The 25,851-nt window shown below is 31.2% G+C and overlaps 1 protein-coding gene across 1 annotated transcript; it reads left to right on the forward strand.

The window, feature by feature from the left end:
* The first annotated feature begins 19,852 nt into the window (after positions 1-19,852).
* Positions 19,853-25,517, forward strand: LOC121115431 (uncharacterized). The gene is made up of 2 exons (XM_040709630.2): positions 19,853-20,131; positions 25,148-25,517. The coding sequence occupies exons 1-2, from the start codon at positions 19,952-19,954 to the stop codon at positions 25,385-25,387; spliced, it is 420 nt and encodes a 139-aa protein (XP_040565564.1). The 5' UTR covers positions 19,853-19,951; the 3' UTR covers positions 25,388-25,517.
* Positions 25,518-25,851: the final 334 nt, after the last annotated feature.

A 25,851-nucleotide genomic window follows, 5' to 3' on the forward strand; every position in this document is an offset into this window, starting at 1 on the left:
TTTATCGTGGGATCCGATATGACCAATAATGAACAAGATATATTTAGTTAAAAAAAGGACAGAAAATACGTAGTTACCCTTTCCCATCATATTATTAAGGTACTTTCATTATTTTCTCAATTCAAATGGTCCACTGCTTTTATAACTCGTTATGACATCTGAACGTACTCTCTTAACAATAAAAGTACTTTTCATTATTTTCTCTATTAAAATGGTTCATTGCCTCTGTGACTCCTTATGGAAATGACATCTAAGAAGCCCTTCAAGAGAGACCTTGTATGTAGAGCATGTATCTGACAAATATGTTTTACCATGTTGTTATTTAGATTATGTCTTGTACCTAAATATGAATGTAAGGAGATAAGACCTTTAAATGTACATTTGTAAGCAATTATTCTTAGACACACGATCTACATGTTCATGTTGAATCCCAAAAAATAGTTATCAAAATTATGTTTTGTGTAAGAAATCAGTTATAATTTACAATATACTATTGTAAAAAAATAATAATAAACCTAATTTTTAGTTACTATTGATCAGATATTGACATTCCATTTTTGTTTTATAATAAAAGAATAGAACAGAAATCTGACTTTTACTTTTAAATGATAATTTGTATAGAAAAAGGAGGAATTATAAGTGTGTAAACATCAAAACAATCATTTAAAAAAATCAAGAATGGGGGAGAAACCAAATGATGTTTTTTCCTTAATATACAGGATGGGAATTTTAAATCCAAAATAAGTTTAGACTTTAATATTTTGGCAGCCCTGAGAGATATATTTGAAAAAGTGTATTAATTAAATTCAGCCCATCAAATTCTATAAGAAAAGTGCAGCCAAAAATGACCAATATGTTAATACCAAAATTATATATATAACTGAATGCACTAAGGCATTTATAATTAATGATAGAGATATTTTTATTGAGTTTGAGGAAAGGCTCCAAAAAATATACCAAAACGCTATAGTTAGAAGATTATAAAAAAAAATAAATAGTTGTCGGAATTTTTGGAGAACATTACTAGTGTAGAAGTGTCTATATAAGAAAAAATAATCAAACTTAATCTGATGTTAAGAGAAAAAGACAGAATAAGGCTAAAACTTTACAACATTGGGTACTTATCACACTCAAGATTACAATTTGAACAACAACAGAATAAAAAAAACCGTTATATAAATATTTATATATTTAAAAGAGATGACGAAATTTCTTAAAATCTGAGAATTGTATGTGATGAAATTGAATATTTCAACATTTTTCGTTATTTCTGTCCGTTTGATGTATATGTAATCAAACCTGCACCTCCTTTTACCACTCTTGAAAATGTATCATGTAATTGAGTATGTGGAAATACTGATTTTGGTAAATGTTAAACATTTTTTTTCAAATGTTTGATCCCGTGATTTGTTTATTGTCGTTGCTATTGCTAACTTGCCATGTTCCTTCTTCAACCATAATGAAGATAAATACATACTAAGATTAACTTACTTTCTTCTTCCTTCAATTACCTATTTCTTTTTTCAATTAATATTTAATGTACATATGTTCTCCCTTTCTCAATTTGTTCAATAATTCCTTTTTTGCATTTTTTATTTTTTCGGGTGCATTTTCAAATCTACAACCCATATACCTTAAAAAAGCTTTGAGATACGAGGAATCACTCTTGTTTGATAAAAAAAAATCAACTTGTTTGCTGAAAATGAAATCTAGCCCTCCAGATCCCAGGAATCTAGTCTGATCTTAATTAAACATATTATGTACATAACTTAAAATTCCGCACAACTTTTGTTTTATGTCTAAAGTGTGTATCTATCTCTGTTTTTGAAATGACTTATATCACACCCATACACACACTCAAATATATTTTTTTTATACATAGGATATATATATTGTTTTTTTTTAATTTCAAAAATTACATTTTTTGGAGAAAAATGTAAAAAATCCATAGGTATTCACAGAAAATTAAGTTTTTGGAAAAAAAAATGAAAAATATCTTTTAATTTCATATATTATATTTTCTAGTAAGAAACAAGAAATCTTCAATTTGAGGGAGGGGCAATTCTGCCTAGGAGTTTAATAAAAGACCATCATTAGCAGCAGTGTCCCCAGGGGTTGGGCTGGAAGGGCTGTATCCCTACCGAAATTAAGGAATTTTGGCTTTTTAGCCGTAAATTTTTTTCGTCATTCGGCAAATTTGACACCAGATCAAATTATTTAATATTTAATTTTTTTTTTTCCGAAAAATTTCCTTTTTTTTGCATTTGCTATAGATTTTTGAATTTGTTTTCTTAAAATTTTTAAATATTTGAACTTTTTTTTCAACAAAATTTATTCCTTTTACAGTAGCTGTTAATATTTTTTACAAAAAATTTCATATTCAATTTTTTTTTTTTCTTAGAGTTTTTATTTTTATTTATTGAGGTTTTCATTCATGCACAAATTACATAAGAAATAAATGAAGGAAGATTGATCACGTAAAAAGATCACATATATAGACATTTTAGTTTATAATTATCCCTTTCCCAAAAAAACCTACCTAAACACCATACACATATTACTTATCAAAAACAACTAAATAAAATCCTTCATCATACAAAATTTAGAACGCACATACAAGCATTTAACTAAAACCAAAACAGGAGCAAATAACATAAGAAGAAATCCACTATTTAAAGTAAAAACAGTCTCCATACTAAGATTATCTCTTTTTAAAAGCTTTGTAAGATCTTACAATCCACTTTAAAGAGTCTAAATATTTTGCAGACATCAAGGGGTAATACTTAATAATATTTCCTCCATATTTTCATCCAGATCCAGTGGTGTCAGGAACCATCAAAGAGAAGGCAGCATACCTTTCAAAAGCTGAGATGATAACAGCGTTTATCTCTTCAGCAGCTAAGGTTCATAATTTGTAATTTTGCTGGCAATAAGAGCATTGGAATTTAATAAGGCTAATTCCAACGCCTTTGTCTGTCCTGCAGATCCCTTTCGTTTTGAAGAAGGACCAAACAAAACCAGTGCTTTTGTGAATTTTGATTCTTGGTCATCTAGTCCCTTTACCTTTAAGCAAATAAATACTTTTAGAATTCAGCACCCCATGAAAATGAAACTTTCTCGAACGATCCGTTTGATAAAATAATATCCATCATCAGAAGCATGTATAGAGGAGTACCTGATCCAAAAACTTTCCATTCCTAGTGGGGATTTTCGTTATGTCAATTAAAGTCTTCTGCTATATTTTGGGGATAATAGAAGATAGTAGAGCTAACCGACCTGCTTTAATTTTTTTTAGCCTTTTGAGAGCAGGGAGGTACTTTGAATAAAAAGGGCCTTCACCTACGAATTTTCTTCTCTAATTGCCTTCTCATCTAAAAGAGACTTTATATAAAACAAAATTCTTCAATTGCGGCAATAAATAACAAAGGTATTGCTGAAAATCCTTGCCTGCAGCTTTTTTTGAGAAGAATATGCTCACTTACACAACCATCGATCACGATTGTGAATGATCCATTATACAGCAAGGCTCTTATAGGATTGAAAAAAACACTTAGGCAAAAGCCTTTTAACAGCCCGAAGTATATAACTGTGTTTCATAGAATCAAATGCCTTTGGGAAATCGACCGCAATGATTGCCCCATATTTTTTATCCTCCTTCAAAGAATCAACATATGCTTTAATATTTCTAGACATGTCAGTTATTTTCCTATCTCTTCGAAATCCTTTTTGATGGTTACCTATCTTTTGGTTGAGGATAGGCTCAATTTGTTTTGAAATTACTCCTCCTAGGATCTTACATGTTCCGTTCAAAAATGTTATTGGCCTCCAATAACCAAACTGAGTACAGTCTCCTTTCTTAGGGATGAGTGCAATTTTACCATGGGTAATAGAAGGAGGTAATTTTCCATACTTCTCCATCGAAGTTCCAAAATTTAAGAGAAACGGAATAAAAACATTGGGGAGGATAATATAAATTTTACCCCCTAAACCATCAGTCCCGGTGCTTTATTACTTTTAGAACTATTTTTCACATAACACAAAATATTTTTTGATGTAAAAACAGGAATCATGTCATATGATTTCAAGGATTTCAAGGAAAATTGCTGCGTTGGCCTCCAAGAATATTTTGAAATTGAGAGTAGAAATAGTCCAAAATACCCTTAGTTTTGTCTAAGACCTTATCTTCCAAAACGATCTTCCTAACATTAGCTTTCGAATTTAAGTTTTTGAAATGCAGAATTCTTCTTCGAATATTGAACTTACACTCTTTGTCTCGCTTTCTCTCCATCTCTTCCTCTGCGATATCAGATATTCTATACACATTAAGATTATCAGCCGCAAAAAAACTATGAAATACGAAGCCCTTCTCTATTATCTCTTCAACGCTTTTGTCGAAGAGTATCGATTCCCTCTTTTTTACCCTACTAAACATATCAGCAGTAATTTTAATCTTTTTTATAAGACGACAAGCCAACCGGTTGGTTGGCTGAAAGGGAGTCAAGGCCAGTCTGTGTTCAAGGGTTTTCATAAAGTCTGCTTGTTCTATCACCTACCTGGATAGACTATACTGCCTAATTGAGGGACTTGATTGAAATTCCACTCGAATGATCTTGTGATCAGAAAAGGGTTCTAGACGATAAAAAGATTTTTTAATGTTTTTGAAAATGTTTGGAGAACCTAGACCAAGGTCTATTCTTGATGTACGATTTTCATTTTTCCATGGAAATATGTCATCAGTACTTAAAATTTTAACAGTATGGATGAAATTGATTTCCCCTACAACACATCACTAGAATCCATTAATATTTTTCTCCTATATTTAGAATATGAGACATTTGAAGTACCAAATCTCACTTTACTACAAAAACACATACTATATTCACAATATGTGGTAGCACACTTTGTGTTTAAATCATATTTAATAAAAAAATTATCACATCAAGGTTACGTCGATATTTAATATGGCAATTAAAATCGATACCATCCCTCGTATAAGTCCTTGAAAGCCCTTCCAAATCTTAGAAAATAGTTTTTATATAATGAATACTTCATTATAACTCTTATTAAGGTTATTTGAAAATTCCATTGCAAAGTCCTAGAGATGACACTATTGGCGTGTATCAAGGTTATGTGTAGTTAGTAGCATTTCTTACAAGAAAACATACCACCTTTCAGCCAAATCAGTCTATTTCTTTCTGTTTGGATTTTTTAAAAATCGAAGAATCAACTGGAAAGATTGTGGTGACTTTCTTTTGGATTCACAAGGAATAATCCACATCGACCATTTGGAAAAGGGTAAAATTATTAACTATTAATCATCGTTATTGGACTTGAAACCCGAGCTGCAAGAAAACAGCCACGTTTGGCATCCACAAATAATGTGCTTTACCATCACGACAATTCACCAGCTCCTACCTCAGCAGTTGTGGTCGCAAAATTAATGGAAGAAGGGTTTCAACTCAAGATGCCCACAGCTTTTGTTCATTCATCACCATATAGTTATGTATTTAATATAATAGATGTGAATAATGTAATATTAAGATGTAGAAGTTGAGTAGAATCTCATATGATAAATATTCCGACATCTATAATGTATAATGTCTATATAATGTGTGAGCGAGTATATAATAAATACTTACAGTTCATTTAGAACATGGCGTAGTCGAAAGTATATAATGAAAGTGCTTGAGAATATTCGGGAGAATAAAGTTTAATCAAGAAAGTTCACAAGAAGAAAGATTGAAATATGGATGACCTGAAAGATAAGGAATTCATTATTATTAAGAAAAAGTTTATATTTATAAAAGCCATATATCAAGTATGGTAAACTATATGAGAGGATCCTTGGATGTAAATCATCAAAAGTCGCTATTAAAAATAGGAGTATTGAATGATCTAATTGAGCTACTGTAATTGAAATGTGAGGCCGAGTATTAAGTAGTGGAAACAGCGTCTATGATTAAAGACAGTGAGGAATTACACAGGCTATTGGAAAAATTATCTTTAGAGAGAAAAATACTAATAGCTGGAGTTGAAGAAAATATTGCTAGAGATATACCAAGTTCTGTAAAACTCCTTTTAAACAGCCTGAACTTTTACCAGGAGACACGAATCTCACGGAGTATATTGAAAGGAGGATGTGTATCGATGACTAGTGAAAATTGGAAGGTATTAAAAATTTTCCACTAGAAAAACAATTGGCAAATTTAAGGTCATTTGTTGGATACGGATATGAAGGAATAAGTGAGTTTTTGAATAAGAATATCAGATGACTCTACGATAGAAGTATCTGATGTTTTGGATAAAATTCAAAAGTTTTTTCCATCGTAACATAATATAATTTATGATGCGACTAACGAAGTACAATATTGGAATATTGTAATTTGGCATGTGAGGTGGATCCAACTCCATCAAGTACTTTTTAAACCCATAATCTTGTGTATGGAATATCAAATAGCTCTTTAATTCCTTTTGTACGTACATATTCAAATAGATGGTTGTTTCATCTACCACGGAAAATAAGCCTAATGTCTTTCAATTTAAATATTGTCCTGTTGAATATAATTCCTATTCAAACCTAGCCAATGCTGGATTTTTAAATATGAAAAAAATAAAATTAAAAAAAAGACATCATTTTATAGTCTGACTCTTGACACATTTGGTTTTTTGTATTATTTTTTTTGTACACGTGTACAACCCTTATTCTTATATCCCTCCTCAAGAATTGAAGAATAATAATAAGAGTTGTGACAAAAAACATCGTATGCTTAACTACAGTACAGTTTGATCCCCTGATTCCAAATATGGCCTTATTTTTTTCTTATATCCTCTTGGCCTTCAGCCATACATTTTTTGTTATTTTTGGCTATTCTTAAAGTTCAAAGCAGTTTTAAGCCCTATTTGTTGAAGATAGGGGTAAATTATATGGTTTATTCCGGAACAGCTTTTCAAACTCTGAAATCGATTGAAAAGACCTTGGATGTGGTATGTTTATTTTCCACAAAAACAGAACTAGCAATAAATTCTAAAGCCCCTATCACAACTTAATTCAAAAGCAGTGGCCAGACTTCAAAATGGCTCAGGAATTCAGAATTTAAGGCTCTTGGATTGGAGCCAGCAGAGTGGAAATGGATCTGCAGGATATTTACACAAGAATGAAGAAAAAAAAATGACTATTCCTCTTGTCTAAGTTTGAACATATGGGATAAAATCAGGGCATGGGATATATACATAAAATACCAAGTGCAGTGGATCTACTTCGCGTAAGTCCTTTTGAAATGTTAATATTCTTGAAAATATCAAATATGGAACACATATTTTTCGAATTTCACAAGGAACAAAAAAACCCCAAAAGTAAAATCTATAACCATATAGATTATGGAGGCCTAGGCATTCTCAATTTATTTGATTTTTTTAGGTCTCTCATTCGTATCTGGGTTTGTAAACTATGGTACAGGGAACATTTCTGGCAGGAATATCTTAATTATATTTTAATATGGGAAAGTAGTGGTTTTGTTAGATAACCCAGAGTATGATCTCTCAAAAATATTATCAAGATTTTTAACTCCAATAAAAAGTTTTTTTGATGGATCTATAAGCATGCTGGAGAAATATGATCTTTCATTGAAATAGGAGATACCGAAGAGGGGAAATTAAAGTAAAATGAACTTTACAACCATATGATCCAATATCACAGAGGATGTCATATTCTCTAAGTCCTTGATCAATCAAATTCCCTCTAAACGCCTATCTTCAAACTTCGGCTCTTATATGAAGACCAATGGTGCCTTTCAAGTAGATAATTTCATCAATTTCAATGGCCTTCGAAAGGAACTGTTCCAAAACTCTTTCTCTCCTGCCCTTTCAAAGTTATTTAAAAGGACAAAATATATCCCACCGAAGCCTAGTAGATTGTATAAATGCTATAAGAATTAGATTCCTAACTTCTCCTGAAAAATGCTTTAAATATCGTTTACTAACAGGCACACTTGAAGTCGCTGACAAGTTTTTCAAAGAGAAAAGGAATTTATTCTTTATCTGCAAAGATATGCCTGAAACGACAGATGATATCATGTGGGAATGCGTTCAACTCCATTTGATCTACATGGATATTATACAACTCATTGAAGAGCGACATGGTACGAAACTTGGAAGGATCGACTTTTGGACAACCAGTAAAAACGCCATGATCACCAAGCCACAGTATATTAAGCTATAGATAAGCTAAGAACGATAAAATACAGATATTTAAATGGAATAATTCCTATTTAAATTTTATACTTGAGTACTTTAAATTGTATTTAATTAATATCGTTTCTAACTTTCTACCTGGGATGTTTTATTATGATATACTTGTTGGGATTTCGTTGTTTTTGTTGCTTTTTCTTCTAATATTGTCAAATAATTCTTAATTACATAAAGAATGTATCCTAATAAAGGCCGAGGAAAAGAAAGGAATTCCAAGTTTGCCAAGGGACCAAGTGGCGAAGGCCTGCTCGCACTTTCGGCCTCATATAGAGACTGTCATTGAGGTTGGATGTTATTTTATATAATAAAATTAATCAAAATCTATATATCCTTCAGAATCTCTTTCTTTTTTATAACTTGATTACTAGTTGGAGAGAAAATTGCGTTTAAAAAAAAATCCTTGTCACGGTACAAATTGCTTGCAACACCCTGTATTTATAATTTTTTTTTTGGAGGGGGAGGTTAAGTTTTTTTTTGCAGAAATTACATAAATTATTTTTTTTCCTAATTTTTGATCAAATGATGCTTGAAGAAAAAAAAAAGTTACCCATATTTTCTATTATACTTGTCATTTTTCCATTGCCCCTGATATACAATGAAAAAGTAATCAATTGTAATTTTTTTCCTTTGCTTGATATTTGTTTCAAATTGTTTTTATGTTGACGCACCCAATATATTTGAGTATTATAATAGTTATTATCAATTACACGAGTCAATAAATTGTTGCCCTTGGATAGAGATGCTGCGTTGCTGATTGTTTTATTTTCCATACTAACAAAGGACTCAAGCTAGGAAGATAAAAAAGATAAAAAAAAAAAAAAAAAAAAATTGTCAATCGTATTCATTTATGTACAAGTGTCTAGAGCAAAAAGTGGGAATGAAATTTTACATTGAAATTGCAATTTTTATTATTGACATATCGTATTAATAAAACAAAATCATTTGTATCCTTATAAAATTGTCTGGAATGCAGTCATAGGGTAAAGAGAGATAAAATGAAATTGGATTTGCTCCAAGGACTCCCTTGAATATCCGTTTTTTGGAATCTCTCACTCACTACGTGTGTGCAACGAGTCCTCTTGTGTCCATGAAGCTTGAAATAATTTATTTATACAGTTTGAGACATGATGCGAAATGTTATTACAAATTGTATAATATATAAATTTCCTTTTTCTCTATTTTCTTTTCTCTCTCTTTGTTTCTATCTCTTGTAGTTGGAGCATACGATTACTTATTGACTCTCATTATGAGCTCAATTCAAAAATGAGTTTTATCCTTGAAATATTGTCGTGGTCTTATCTTAAATTGACAACACTATAGAGTGTTTTTGGAGAGGTACTTTAAAAAAAAAATTAAATTTCATACTTTCAGTTATCAAATTCAATACTTTTAAACTTTTTGTATCAATTCGTCTTGAAGCTATGAGCCTTTGAAAAAAAGGCACACTTTCAACAAAGATAACTCAATTTCAAGTTATCATGTATATATTTTAGAAATGGTTGTAGAATTTTTTAACATTCGGCTTTTATATTTTAAAATATTAACCATTGTTAAATCGTCGCTGTAGCATACGCTCAACAGTTGGAACTGATTCAGGTTGAAACCTTTGATTAGGACTCATTATGGAAATTATTCAGTAGTTCATCAATACATATAATAAAAAGCAATGATGTCACAGTATCACCTTGAAGAAATCCCCTCTTAGTTTCAAAATATAAGAGGCAATTTCTTTAGTGAATTAAAGTTTGTGATTTTGATAGATAACACCAACCATACAAATCATATAATCATCATATCCTTTTCTGTAGAGGGTGCATAGTATATGTTGATGCAATAAAATATCAAAGGCCTTAGTGAAATTGATGATCATAAATGAAGTATTTCAGATTCGAAGAGAGTTTGCAGTGTAAAAGGAACATAATCCATAATTTATTTCTCTAAAGAACCATATTGTGAAGAATAAATGATTGCATTTAAGACTTTTTAATGCATTTTGGAAGGACATATGAATAAATTTTATGAATGAAATTTTGCATCATAAGAGGACTAAACTTGCAAACGAACGTCTCACTAAGTCCCAAATTTCAAGTAATTGTTATATTGCCACTTGCAGTGCAGATTACAAGGAGGGCCTTATGCCTTTGCCAAATATTTGGGTCAACTAATTTGTCAATTTTTTTCCATTTTTTTTCAAATGGAATAAGTTGGAACATGCTATCTATATATATAAAAAAACCCAGCTACTTAAGTACCCACGTTTGCCCAAGAGAGCACGCCAAAGTGGCAGCATCGATAGCTTGTGATGTCTCCACCATTTTTGCCGCTGTTAATTTACCTCTAGGAGATTTTGTCGCATGATATATTTGCCGTGAAAGCATGGACTTTCTGATAACGGAGAAATAGAGTTAAACTTTTGCAGGATTGAAATGGAGTATCTTAACACACTTTTGAAGTGATGTCGAATGATGGAGTGAAAAAATTGTTAAGACTAGACATATTTATTGTCTTAGAGGATTTAAGATGTAATGTTAGAAAATACTCTATACTTCCGAAAATTTATTCTGACCATTATTGAATTTAATTAACCTTCAATATCAAGGGGCCCAATAATTTCAGGGCACAAACTGGGAAACTAAATTTAAGCCTACTGGAAGATAAATATACGGCAAACATAGTTGCTAATATAATAACAGATATCTGGTCCAAATTGAAATCAGGATCAATTCAAACCCCTTCACATGCTCTTGAATTATAGCTAGAATTCACCGGGAGAGAATTGATCAAATTGGGTGTTAAGAAAAGCCGGAGAGGAAACTGATGGAGAGAGACCTAATAGACAGGAAAGCTTTCGAAGGCTCAGGAGCTCTTATAGATGAAGGATTGCAAAATATATCCTCAATTTACAACAGGGGTTGCCTAATAAGAAACACCTTAAGAATATGTAATTTTAAATCGAATAAAAAAATTTGAAAATACTAAATAGTAAGTAAAGGAACGGGTGTACTTTAAGTGAAATAAAAAATAGTTATTCACCAAGAAATAACGGACTACTATCAGGATCTGTATCAATGTGAAGACGTTGTGGAGCAGATTTAGTTAACGTAATAATATAATCTTTAGGAAATCATTGCTTTTTATGTGGTTGAGGAGATTGTTTGACAGGAGCACCATTTGAAACATACTAATGGAAAATAACCTGGTGGAAAAATAGGAAGTGAAATTGATTTAATTTCAAGAGATGGTCCTAATGAAAATATAACTTGATTATCTTCTCGACATTCACTTGGGCGTGAAGTGTATCAGACACATTTGACTTTTTCGCCTCCATGCTGACAACTTTTAATTGTCGAAAGTGTATTTTTAATAATTTATTTACCGGAATAGTTCCTACTTTTAATAATGCTACCTAGTATTTTAAAATATTCACCTTAAAGTAATCCAGATTGATTCCATTCAAGTCCACAATTTTATCTAGCACACTGTACAATATAATTCACTAAACACCCCAAAAAAGTTACCAATCGTGAATATTCTACATACACCACTGGCCAAAAGGATACACCTTTTACGTAAGATTGGATAATGTTGAGAATATGTAAATTTGACAATTTATCTATGTAATATAATTATGATCTTAATATCTGTGTTGGGACGATTAATTGGAATCGGAAAGTCGGGTGTATTTTCAGGAACAAAAATCGAGAAAATGATGTTTAATTTGAAATTCGAATTCTTATTTATCATTGGTATTTAATTCTTTGCTACGTTATATAAAAAAAAAATAGTCTCCTCCAAAATTCCAAAGGAGTTTTTGTTTTTTACTATAAAATTTAATATATGAATTTTTAATTCTAAAAATTAAATATCCAAAATTTAATAACAATTTCCAAATTCTTCTTCAAAAAATTTAACTTTCTGTGAAAAACTATGTATTTTTGAAATTTTTAAATATTTGAATTTTTTTTCATAGAATTTTTGAAATTTAAAAAAAATTTAATATTTGAAATTTTTTTAAGAATAATTTAGTATTTGAAATTTTTTGTCAAATAGTTTAATATTTGAAATTTAACTAATTTTTTTCTTAATTTAACTTTTTCTAAATAATTCTATGTATTTTTGAATTTTTTTGCGAAAAATTTAATCTTTGAAATCTTATTTTGCATGTTTTTTCTAAAAACTTCAATTTTTGTACTTTTTTCAAAAACCAAGCCCTTAGCCTAAAATATAATCCTGTGGATACCCCTGATAGCAAAATTGTATTTGTTAACTATTATTGAAAATATTAAAGAATCAGAATCGGTAATTTTTTAATAGAATCGATCGGAATGGGGATATTTTTAAGCGTCCTATCACTACTTAATATACTTATCGTTTGAGTGCATTATTTTTCATGTACGTATAATCATATTATAGCAACAGATGAACTCAACAAAGAGTAAAAATATTGTATTAGTTTTAATAACGTTGGCAAATTACAAAATATTTTTATTCATTTTTGTAATTGATTAGTAATGACAACACTTTTTCTACAAATCCCATTATAATCATGATTGATTATAAATAGTAAAATCATCAAGGCAAATAAGTTATTCTCCCTTTTCGCAATTACATGAATGCCATCAAATTAATGGTACACACACAAGATATACGTGTGTAGTAATAGATAATAAATAAATCAAAATCATTGCAAAGTCTATTAAGTAATTGAATAAATACATAAATAAATCTCAATTTCTCTAATATATATTCTGCTTACAAGGTGCGACAGCAAATTTTTTCAAAATTAACCATTTAAAAAATATTGTATACAATATATAAATAAGTACTAGCTGAAGAACTCGGCATTGTTCGGAGTTATAAAATTCGTTTTCATCACATTTGGGGAGAGATATATTAACTAACTTTTATTTGAATAAAAACACTTTTTTCATAAATAACACAGGGGAAAATAAGGTTTTTTTTGGGGGGGGGATTTTGTACAAATGAATTGATGACAATAATTGCATATATATTTGTTGCTCAAATTCCAAAAATTATCTCAGTTTTTCTCTTAGACATCAGAATTCTGAAATATCTGAGATTGATCAATTCGGGACTATTATCGTTCAGAGTCATTTTCTACCCTTAAAACAACGCCAAATTAAAAGAAGGATTAATAAATCCTATACCAAAGTGTTTTGATTGATTCTGTATCTTGTTGTGAACTCAATATATTTCCATTTTTAGGCTGAAAAATGATGAAAAACGACACTTTATTAGAACCATATAACTTATTCATAATACATAGTAATGAATAATATCATAACTAACATAATAGAAAAGTATTCACTGTATAATCTGAAAAAAATATTTATATAAAAAATATGCGTATCCAGGATTTTTCCATTTTTTTATGGGAGTGTACAAGCAAATAGTCAACATTATTATCATATTTTTACCAATTTCAATGCTAATTTCATGACGCCATGCCTCGTAAAAGTTAGATCGAGGCAATCGAAGGAACATACTACTAACTTTATCATCCATCTTAAGAGATGTTCAGACTCTGAGGGAAACTACCAGACCTCATAATGGAGTAGAATGTGCTAATTTAATACTTTTCTATAATATAAGCTATGATATTCCTCATTACTATGAATTGTGAATAAGTTTTAAGAGTCAAAAGAAGAACGTCGTTTTTCATCACTTTTTAGCAACAAATGGAAATATATCGAGCTTATAACAATATACAGAATCAATCAAAACACTTTTTAATCATAAAAAAAAAATTACATAAGTTTTATTAATCCTTCTTTTATTTAGCGACACCTATGGTACAGTTGGACAAATGGACAGCCATTATTTCCTTCTTATAGCTCTCGCACATTTGTGTAAAGCACACTTACACATCCTCCATAAATGCACAGCGTAGCAAACATCCTCAAACTATACGACAGGTAAAATGTGCTAACAAGACAGGTTAGGAAAAAAAATAGATCGACAATGTTTCATTATTAACAAAAACTTTTAAGATAGTTTTGTGATTGTTTAAAACAGTATTGCTTGAGTGGTTAACAAAGATGGACACCACCAAAGAGAAAAACACGCCATATTTTACAGTTTTTCTTCGAACAAGGGTAAAAAAAAAAGACAGACGCCTGAAAATTTAATATTGTTTATGATCCTGATAATGCAACAGCCAAGTACACGCAATTTTGGTTTCGTCGATTCTGTTCCAGTAATCATGATGTCAAAGATGCACACAATTTCAGAAGGCAATTGGCGAAAATGTGAAAATCAATAAGTCTGACCTTCATGTAAGCACTGTTTTGATTGTCCAGGAATTATGAAAGGTCTCAATACTTGGATGAAGTAGTGAGTTTGTCTTGTATGGAGTATGTCGTGAGTGCAGGCTCAGATTCGATCCGTACAATGAGGGATAAGGTCTGAGTAGATCCTTTTCATAGATCTGCCATAAATCACTACAAAATAATTATTTTTATGAACACCCTTTACGGGGGTTGTAGTGTGCAAATCCGTCTCTCTCAATCTCTTCTTGCATTTTTACTCTTGATAATGGATGAACTCACATAATGAGTGATAATGTTGCTTTTTTTTCTCGTTTTTACATGAATAAAGAGTCGTAATACCTTATATAATTATCCCCTATGACCTTATCCCTTATTTTACGGATTGAATCCGAGACACCATCCCCACAGACATACTCCATAATAGTCTAAACTAACAAACATCCCTCTTTCGCATAATGAAACCTTCCATCTACTTTCAAGACCCTCCGAAGCGCAACACAATCGATGTCTATCTCCTTCTACTTTAATTATATATTATTCGCATCGCGCCGCTTCATTTTGCCTAGCAAATTTATTTTCACATTATGAAAAGGTTGCAACAATTATATTGCAACTTTTCGCTGTCGTAGTCTCCAATTATAAGACATAAAGAGGAAGAACAACTTTGTAAGCTGTTCTTGTAGTCATCAGACGCTATCACACAGCCACATAGTATCTGAGCAGCTGGAATATTTGTTCTGAAGATCCATATCACCTCTTCAGATAATCTTGTAATGAATATGTCATTTTGATGGTTTAGGATCTGTTGAACAGTGAATATCTTCTTGACGGAGAAAATACTAGAAGTCCGCTGACCCTGGAGGCCAAACACTGGGTCCAACTATGTCAAAAATAATCCCTCTGACAGTCCGGCCTTATTTTGCTGTTGATTCATAATCACCTATAGACATTTCCAGTTCATTCCTGATTCTCCAGAGTTAAGGACCTGTCCATGTTTAAGAATTTTAGAATCTCAATTATCTCTTACTCAGTGTGAATTGTAACTGGATCAGACACCAATTCCTTTTTTGTTTGCTGTGTATTTTTTTATTTATTCAAAAATAAATCTCATTTTTTAACCCTCAGATTATACCAAAATTTAAAAAAAAATAATTTGAAAAAATTAACTCCTGCACTCTGTACTGTAAATAAATTCGGATATATATTAGAATATTAAATAAAGAGTTTTAAATTAATTGAAATGAGAGGAGGATTAAAAAAACCCCTCATGCATCATGAATTATTCAAATTCCATTTAATGCATGAGGAAGAATGTTTTATTAGAGTAAACCAATTGGATAGACCCTTGATTTTGAGCTTAACATTTTGAATGAATAGAATCCTGTAAAAATAAGAATAGTAGTCAATTTTGAGACAAAAAATATGAACACATATAAAGATAACTCAAATAATTAAGATCCATACTCATAGTTGCCAAAAATATGACTAGTCGGTATGTTAATAAAATGAAACCTTAAATTAAAATAGTCAACCTGACAATTTGAAGATTGTGTGTGAGGAGATTAGCTTAGATGGCATGGGGTTATACTACACAGTGTATAACCTAGATGATTAAAAAAATGAGACTTCTAAACAGAACATCCGATTTTGATAAAAACCGATACCAAATGAAGGCGGTATATAATTTTTTATTATTATTATTCAATATAGACGTCATTGACATCAATAATGACTTAAATCAACCTTGGAAAAGAGATGATGTTTTGTTGACAGTCTCATTCGACAGATTCCGGAATTCCTCCCGAATCTTGCAGATCAGCTCAGACTTTGTGTCACAGAAGGATTTGTTGATGTGTCACTCAACGGTGCCCCACACAAAGAAGTCCATAGTGAGCTTGGAGGCCAAACACTGGATCCAACAAAGTAAAAAAAAATCAATCTTGTAGTCTGATCTCATCTTTCGATCAGCATAATTTGCTATTGATTCATAATGATCTCCAGACTCTACAGACAAAGGACATGTCTCAGTTTTTAAAGTTTGCAATCTCAATATTATCTCGTCTGATGTGGATTGTAAGACGACGGAAACTCTCCCTTTTACACGATTATGGAATAAATACTTCATTAATCGATAACATTTTTTAACTGACTCCAAACACTTCTGGCTAGTCCCCAAAACAACAAACAACGTCTTACCTGTGTATGTATAGCTGTAGCAGGTTCTCAAATTTCGTTGTTAAACAATGGCCGCTTCCTGTATTAGAAATTATGAATTGCAGGAAATACCACTCCGTATATAGCTAGGACTTGTGAAGAAATGACTACGATGTTGATCTTCAATTCTACTCCAAGTCCAAGAAGGACAATCACATCTCATACTGCTTCAAAAGTACTTATTTTATTCAAAATATGTAACTGTGTACTTAATGTTTTAATCATATATAATCTTTAATTCATTAAGGTCAATAAATAAAATTATGAAAAAAAAGACGATTTTAAGTGAATTTAAAAAAAAAATTAAAAAAAAATTGCCCCAGGATCGAATCCAAGGTATCCAGGTACGAAAAAAGTAAACTTGTACTATCCAAAAAGATGCAAGACCCAAAAGGACCGGGGTACTCGAATTTTTTCAATGGTCATATGAAGCTTATAGTGGTTACTTAATCCTAGTTTTTTGAAAAAAATGTGATTTTTATATATTGACCGTAGTTGTCTTGATTTGTGCTTGGACCAATATCTACATAAAAAGTAGAACCTTGTATCACTCAACTTCTCCACCGAAAGGAAACAGAAAAAGGTTTAAAATCACTTGGTAGTTGGACTATTTTTCCTAACTATGAAATTATCATTCAATAGTTGTTGAGAAATGTTCAAACCTTTAAAAAAAGGTATTTATAATTCCACCAATCAACGTGCAGAACATTGATTAGAAGATAAGAAGGAGAAAAACTAACAGCTAAGAGCAAATTACATTCTATATATCTGTGTAAGCTAGATATTTTTATCTTATTTATCTGATTGATGCTTGAAGCTTCATCCACAAAAATAGTTGGATCGTCTGGTTTTTATACAGTGTTACCTCGATAACACACAAATGTACATTGTATTTGACTGTCAGCTCATTGTTAATAGTTGGGATATTCATTGTTCCAGAATCAATAATAAAGATAAATGTAACCGTAATCTTTATCCTATTTTATTAAATTCCGAACCACGGATAAAATGTATTCGAACTCACCGAATCCAAGAAAAAGTAGAGCCCTCTTATCTTTATCCACAATTGCTCCTCTCCCGTGCATTATTGCATTTGGTAAACGTTTTAATAGACACCTTTCCTAATAAACAAAGGTCAAAGATGTCCGCAGGCGATGGACTGGAGGGGCTGTAGCCCTCCCCAAACTAAAGAATTTTTGACTTTCACATGAAAATTTAATATCTGAAATAGATAAAAAGAAATATTATTTAAAATTTTTTTTTTTTTAATTTTTACCAAAAAATGTAATATTTGAAATTTAATTTCTGAAATTTTTTTTTCAGAATATTTGTATTTCGTCTAGTGATGATAAGGAGTTTGTTTGTATCTAGGTATTTAAAGTTGCAGTCTGCTTGGACAAGATAAATATTGGCTCTTATACTGCAGTTATGTACGACAAGTGCTGATGGATCTGCTAGATTTTAAAGAAAAACAAAGAAGACATGGGCATTAAAGTCAAGTTCTTACTCCGTAAAGGTACATAAAACAAAAAAAATCAATTAGCCCCAACGTCATGATGTATGCTTTATGACATTTGACTGTATATTAAAAATCATCGACGTTCCAGATACAAAAGGGATCTGCACGTAGCTACTCCATTTCCAAGAATAAAAATATAAAATCGTTGAAAAATGTAGTTTTTTTGGTTCAAAGTATTAATATTTGTGACTTTAGTGTTATGAAAAACGACTTTTATCATATGTTACAACTTAAATATATAATTTCAAACAAATAATTTTTCTTCACAAATCCTGTAGAAATTACTTTGATTTTATCTCTTGAAGTGAACATTTTGAGTAGATTTTAACCTGATCTAAAATGATTAATTTTTTAACTAATATACATTTCCCAAACACTAAAATTCCCACATAATTAGTTTTCAGTATACAAAAAATATATTACTCTGGAAAATGAATTTTTTATTTTATGTTTTGAGATGTTGACCGTAGAGTAGGGTGCAGTCACTGAAACAGAAATAATGATTTTCGAAGGTAATGCCTTTTAATATGTTTTTTTGAATTCTACATCAAAAAATGATCACACATGGCAATGTTTAGTCTTTTTCTCCAAATACTTCTCCAAATATTATCTAAATTAGTTTTTGGATTATTATGTGATCCAATCCATATTTAGAAATGGGATCTTTACGAAAACATCAATAACACGGGAACCTTCATCGTAATAACTTCAAATTTTGGGGGAGCATTTATTGCTATTAGAGGTAGAATATATCTATAAATGAAGAAAATCTAAACACTTTCGTGTAAATTTTGAAAAAAAAATGGCTGATTTGACATGGAATGACCCACTCCCAAGAAGATTATTGAGCTTTCGAACCTTCCCAAATCAGCTGTTTAAGAAGTTCCCAAGGATTTTAAGGAGTCTAATGGATCTAGAAAACTTTGAAGAAAGACACATTATCCTTGGGGGCCAAAAAATAACACTTCAGACTTTTTGAAGGTTTGGTCAAAGGAAATGTGACCTTCTTAGATTGCCAGATCTGCAAGCCTTGACCTCCTATGTGCGTCTTGGAGAGATAGTCCAATAAACGTGCACATTTCCCTGTTGACTCCTTACAGACTTCCTTTCTCGAGACAGTTGCCAAAATGGACAAGGAGTTCCTCATCAAGGGCTATGTTCGGGTCAGCCTCAAATTAGAGGCTGTGAAAACTGGAGGTGGTTGGTTTCAGTGATTAACTTTACTATGGAGCTCTAAGTGAGAGAGCAAAAGATTTGAAAAATAATTTTCAGTAAATATTATTATTAAATTTTCTGGATTGAAAATTGATTTTGAGCATTTTATTTCTGGTAATTTTTGGATGAAAGGTTGCGTGATACATTAAAGTATTTGATAACTCTATGAAAAGAGGGTCTAAACTAGTCTGGAAATAACCAGATATATAAATCCATCTTTATAATTGGGGATAAGTATCAAATTGCGCAAAGCCTTAAATCCCTTCTTTAGTCTCCCTGGATTATGATAAGATGATAATTATCAAATTTTTGAAGATATTATGTCTATTATTATAGCCTTATCATCATTTCCTTTGTAAAGATCCGGGAAGTGGTAGTCAATACTACAATTTCCTTTAGTATGTGAAAAAAGGATTCTGGACATACATACACAAGTGACTTTGTCTCTATATAATTGTATGCTAAAATGTCGATCATTGAGAGTATCAGAGAAGTAAAAGGAACATTGTCTCCCTATGAAAAAATGAAGAGATCCATCATTGAGAAAAAGTTAGAATCAGAGCCCTTTATGAAACTCTGTAATTGTCAACGTTTCAGTAAATACAAGACCAGCTCCGATTGTATTTGCATGAAAGATCGTTCCAAAGTAAGTCTGCTTTGTTTCTAATACTTGTGTGCCGTGTTGTGTGGTCCATTCCAGTCTCTTCAGACTGTTGGCCCTTAATATTTCCCCTAAAAATGTCGATTAAGCCAAGTAAGGTAGATATGATGATACACAGAAAACTGCCATGGGGAAGATTGCCCGGGAAAAGATTCCCATTATTTTGTTCAATCTTCATGACGAATAATAACACATTATAAATTCCCTTAATATTATTTATGGCAAATATCTAAACATATTTGTTTGTTCCATCCCCCGAAGAAGTATGACCAATATTATTACAATAGAATTTCCTTACAATTTTGTATATTCAATCCAACCTTAGATGGAAATGGATCAGGGTGATTGGTAAGGAGGGGGAGGGATAATATGGCTTAGGGTAATATTAAATATTAAAGTAATATTACAGAAGTATACATTGAAGGAACATAGCCTGTATGATTTTAAATTTTTTTTAGTGAATGTGAGACATGCACTTTGCTGATTCGCAGATGGCAATTGGTTTTTAACACTACCAAGACTTGCTTAAAGTTATTTTTTGGTATAAGAAGGGTTCTTGCATGTATTTGCAATGTTTTTAACAATCCCACACTACCCTTGGCCAATCGAAGTGCGGAGGTGTTTCAACCATATTTTAAAAGGCCCTACGGTATTATTCTCCCCCTCCTTACAAATCCTCTCGATCAATTTCTTAGAAGATTGGATTGAATTTAAAAAAATTGCAATTGTATATTACTCACACTTGAAAGTACTTCCTTGAGTGATGGAACAAACAAATACCTTTAGATATTTGTCATAAATAATATTGAGCGAATTTATAATATGTCATCATAAAGTTTGAACAAAATACGTGCAATTTTCCTCAAGACAGTTTTCTGCTCACGTATTATAAATTTACTATGATCATTGCACGCATCTTGCATAACATATCCCTGTTTTCAATATTATGCAATATAACACGATTATATTATATTTTACTAACTCGTTTTGTTTATTAGCGGGAGTACTTGTTATTTCTCAGAGTTATTAGGCGTCGTCAAACAGACAAACTTTGATTCAATAATATAGAAGATGATTCTTCAAGAAATCATCAGTCTTACTCTCTGTCTTTCACGTGAACACTCACACGTAGTTACTCAATGTCTACATATATATTGAGTGATGTAAATTGTGTGTATTTTTTTCGCTGGTCATCTTTTTCGGAATGGGTAATCTAAACAATATATGTTCTATTCTTCAGCTGTTGTCAATAATATTTATCTCCTGAGTAGTCAACTTCTTTTCCTATTTTATTTTATTCAAAACTTGATTAGACATTTGTGTGCGCTCATAAAATTTGGAGAGTAACCTTGAGGATTTGTTGGAGTGTTGTAATTAATTGTATGCCCCTTGTTGGTATGAAAAAATGAATTATATCTTTGGGATTTTTGAAAATAATTATTCCATGGAAGAGTCCTATAGTGGAGCATAATCGTATTTCAGGCCGAACTAATAGGATGTGGATAATTTTGAATACAATAATCAAATATATTCCTTGCACGATTTAATTAGTTCATTATTGTCTTTTCTTTAATATTTTACCAATATACATCACCTTATAAAGAAATATTTTTGATCCTCGCCCATTTTCTATAAGTTTTCCCTATTTTCGAGTTCTTAAATGAACTTAGTATTATATTTGTTTAAAAAAATAATTTGTATTTTAGAAAAATTTAAAAAGAAGATTTTATAATTCAGCGTACATAAATAATTGTATACATATATATGAAAAAAACATTTGATAACCGTTTGAAAATTCAAGACTTCATCACAAAATTAATCCATATTCAATGATCTAGAATGATATTCGGTAGAGTGAAACACCTCCGCCTAAAATCAAACTGGCTTATGTAACTCAGTTTGTTCCTAGATTATTTTTTACTCTTAGTATTATATTGACCTTGACCTCTTAAAATTTAAAGGGGGCTTTTACTTAAACCAATATTATTTTTATACCGAGTTTGATCAAAATTTGTTTGAAACTTTTCCTGTAATCCTAGTGACTAACAATAATTAAATAAATCTATATAATAAAATCTTAAATAATTATAAAATAACGTTCTAATATACAAAATTGCAGCCCAGGTATACATAATTTGTATAGAATAACCGTGGGTCCTCAATACAGGTTAAAGACCACCGCCTACAAAGAACTCCCAATAAAATCGTATATGCTTCAGGTCAGTGGACTGTAAAATTGGGCTTTCAAAGTAAATTAAAAACTACAGCTCCTCTTCAAGAACCATAAAGGGTACTTTCTAATCTCCCAATATTTCTTTTACAAACGGCCGAATCTTTGTTCAACAGTTTTTCTGCAGATGTGAAAAGTAGTGTTATATCCGTCCTTATTAAGGACTGAAGACTGATGTTCGTATCGGTTTGGTCCTGCATATCAGTCCTAAAAAACTAATATAGTTCGATCCTTGATGACGTCACTCAAATTTATTTTTTCGTTGTTTAATCAGTTTAAAAAAATGAAAGTCCTAAGGACTGCCAGTCTTTAAGGAACAGTCCCGAAACCATTGGGAGTGATCGTAAGACTGGAATAAACTGTTCCGAATAAAGAAGGACACACACAAGACTGACAAAAACTCTTTACAGATACTTAGTTGCATCAACTCCATCTGTAGATGGGGAATATCAGTAAATGAATCACTACATACCGGGCGATCCATTAAAATCTGAACAATTTGAATTTTAAACTTCAACAAGATATAATTTATTTATTAAAGATATATTTTTAACAAAACTTATTCTATAAATAGATGTGTGTCTGAGCTCTCTTAATCATTAATATAGCCCCCAATCCCCTAGCAGCAATGATGATTTCCAGTCTATGGTGGAAGGCCTGACACCCACTGTAGATATAGTCCTTGGTCATGAATCTCCATTGCGGGCTGCCAGTACCTTTGAGGGGTTCGGTGTTTGCATGGCAGCCTGATGTCAACCCCCATAGACTAAACCTTTTTGGTCCATGTCTAGGGGGTTTGCATCAAGGCTGTAGGGTTGCGAAAAGTGTCAAAAAAGAGTTCAAAAGAGTCTCGAACCGAAGAAGATGGTTTTCTTTCAGTGGCTGTTTCACCCCCATGAGGCTCTTTTCATGAACTTTTTTGATAGCTCTTTGGACAGTTTGGTGTCATATCTCTATATCTCTTGCATTGGTCGTCATGGATTAGAGGGGATTTTTTTTAACTCCTCAGGATCTAGTTTGGTCTTATTGAAAGATCACTTATTCCTTCTCCAACGTTTAAGACTGACTGACGGCGTAGACGGTGGTCCTTGATAAATTTTAATTTTTGGATAAAAAAAAGTACTAAAACGAAGCCCCCTCAAAAAAAAAAAATATATATATATCATTCTGCAGACACCCCTGAAGATTATCTTACTTAGTCGAAGAGGGGCTTTTAGAGCTTTAATCCCTCCTTGGCTTGGGCTTACATAAATTCATATATCACTAATAAATCAGATTAGGAAATGAAATCCTAGACTGGCCCAGAACCGTTATGACTTTTATTGAACCAAACTAATTAGGTCCTTTCAATATGTTTGGTCTAGCCCAATCTCAAAGAAAAAATCGCCTTGTATCTGTCTGACTTAAAATTCGGTCAAGACCGATTCTATAGATGAATTGTTAAATACCTCCATTTTTCTTTAATGTTTTGAACATCAGTACAATCACATCATATGAAGTTAAATCGGTTGTATTATTTATTTTTGTATAAGGGGAAAAAAGTGTTCTATAGATTGAGACTGAAAAATATTGGTATAAATATTGGGACAGAAAAAAATGATCACGATTTAATTTTAAATTTAAAGATTTAAATTTCGGTCTATGGTTTTAGATCATGGTTTGGACCGAAATATAGGTGCAAATCATTTATGACTCAACCCAAAAAAAAAAATCAATCTCAAACCGAGTCTCAAAACGATCAACACCAAGATAGACTGGCAAACAAGTAGGCAGATCTCCTTCCACAAGCAAACATCAATATCCTATAGAAATTTAAAGTCTTAAATTAATTCTATGTATTATTTTTTGGTGCAGGTATAATAACTATGTATATTAGGGCGGTTTGTTTTTCAACTTTTTTCAAAATTCGAGTACGGCTAGCTTGGAAAAGTTAGGATTTGATAAGATAATAAAATATTCCAAATAATATTTGCTTACGATTTCATCTTTCGGTAGAATATTTAGTTTAAAGTTTGAAAGGAGATTAAAGTTCTTTACTTCGTCAATAAATATATTTAAATACACCATTAATTCTTTTTTTATAATAATTAATGATGATAAATATTATTCTAACCTTATAAAAAATACTTATAAAATGTTTTTTTTTAAAGCTATCCTATGGAGCTAAAAAAAAGAGAATATCATATAAGAAAATTAATTTTTCCTTCCTAAAATTAATAAAAAAATGATGGGCGCAATACGCAGATCATCAAATTTCCCTAACTTTTTTCCTCTACAAGAAAAATTTGAAATTTATTTATTATAGGTTAGAAAAATGTCCATAAGAAATATCATTTGCAAAATAACTAAAAATGTACTCCTAGTATCTATATTGACTAAGTAAATGGTGTTTGCCTTTTTTCAAAGTTTGATTGAGATATACGACCTAAAGATGGCCTCGTACGACAATGCAATGTTGCAGGGGTAATTTTCATACACCAAGGTGACTTTTCCCCCTCTACTTGTATTCAAAATTTGAAAAAATTAACCATCAAACCGATCTAAGGTGCATACCCATTAGTCCTGAGACTGAAATGAAACAAAAATGAAGTCAGCCTCACAATGTCAAACTTCCATCTAAAATAATTTGTCGTTTCTTTATATATTTATTTTTCTATGCTGTCAACATATTTTTTTCTTTTTGATCCTCCCTTACAAAGATTTAGACAATAACATATTAAACCCTCAAGCCATCTTAAACTCTTATTTTCACACATTCTATATTATTGTAGGATGTTGATGGAGAATTTGAAAGAGCAAGGATTGGATTTGAGGCCAATAATGCAAAACTAGGAATAGACAAATTAACAGCAGCCTTTTTAACATTTGCAGAAAACAACAAACAAACCAAGGACAAGGATGAGAACAACCTTGAGTCAATCGAGCTTCACAACGACCAATCGTCAAGAGAGCAAGACATCGAGAACGTGGAAGAAATCATTGATGAAACTAACTTTCGTAATTATGTGTAAGAAATTTCTAAAGGGAAGTGAATCCCATTCAAGCTATTAAGGAATGATTAACGTATATGTAAACCTATCAATTTTATGTAATTACAATTTATGAGTGGAAAATATAGTTTATAACCTTCTTTGTTGATTATCTACTGAGTCCTTTCTTATTTTTATTGTGAATACATATTTATCGAGGTGGAGGCCTTTAAACCCGTATTGGGTGACATTAGACTCTCAACATACGAGAAAAAAAAATATTTTATCTTTTTGCAAATTTTTGTGCTAATAAAGGTTTAGATCCCTTGAAGTTAAGTACAGAGGGTCTGATTAACTAACTTTTTTTGGCTAGGCATGTCATTTTTGTAAATCTAAATACTTTGCTAAGTTTAAAAATTAGAAGAAAAAAAAAAAACAACTGTTGTTGCCTGTACTCCTTCTTCTTTGTTGTTCACTATTTAGTTTGCCTTGTGCATCTGAACATT

Source organism: Lepeophtheirus salmonis, chromosome 3, assembly GCF_016086655.4.
Source record: "Lepeophtheirus salmonis chromosome 3, UVic_Lsal_1.4, whole genome shotgun sequence".
Lineage (NCBI taxonomy): Eukaryota > Metazoa > Arthropoda > Copepoda > Siphonostomatoida > Caligidae > Lepeophtheirus > Lepeophtheirus salmonis.

What these genes read in the sequence shown, in the direction of transcription:
- LOC121115431 (XM_040709630.2), top strand. Translation starts at nt 19,952, where the DNA reads ATGTCGATCATTGAGAGTATCAGAGAAGTAAAAGGAACATTGTCTCCC. An exon ending in GCATGAAAGATCGTTCCAAA is followed by an intron (nt 20,132 to 25,147) that starts GTAAGTCTGCTT and finishes ATATTATTGTAG; the next exon opens with GATGTTGATGGAGAATTTGA.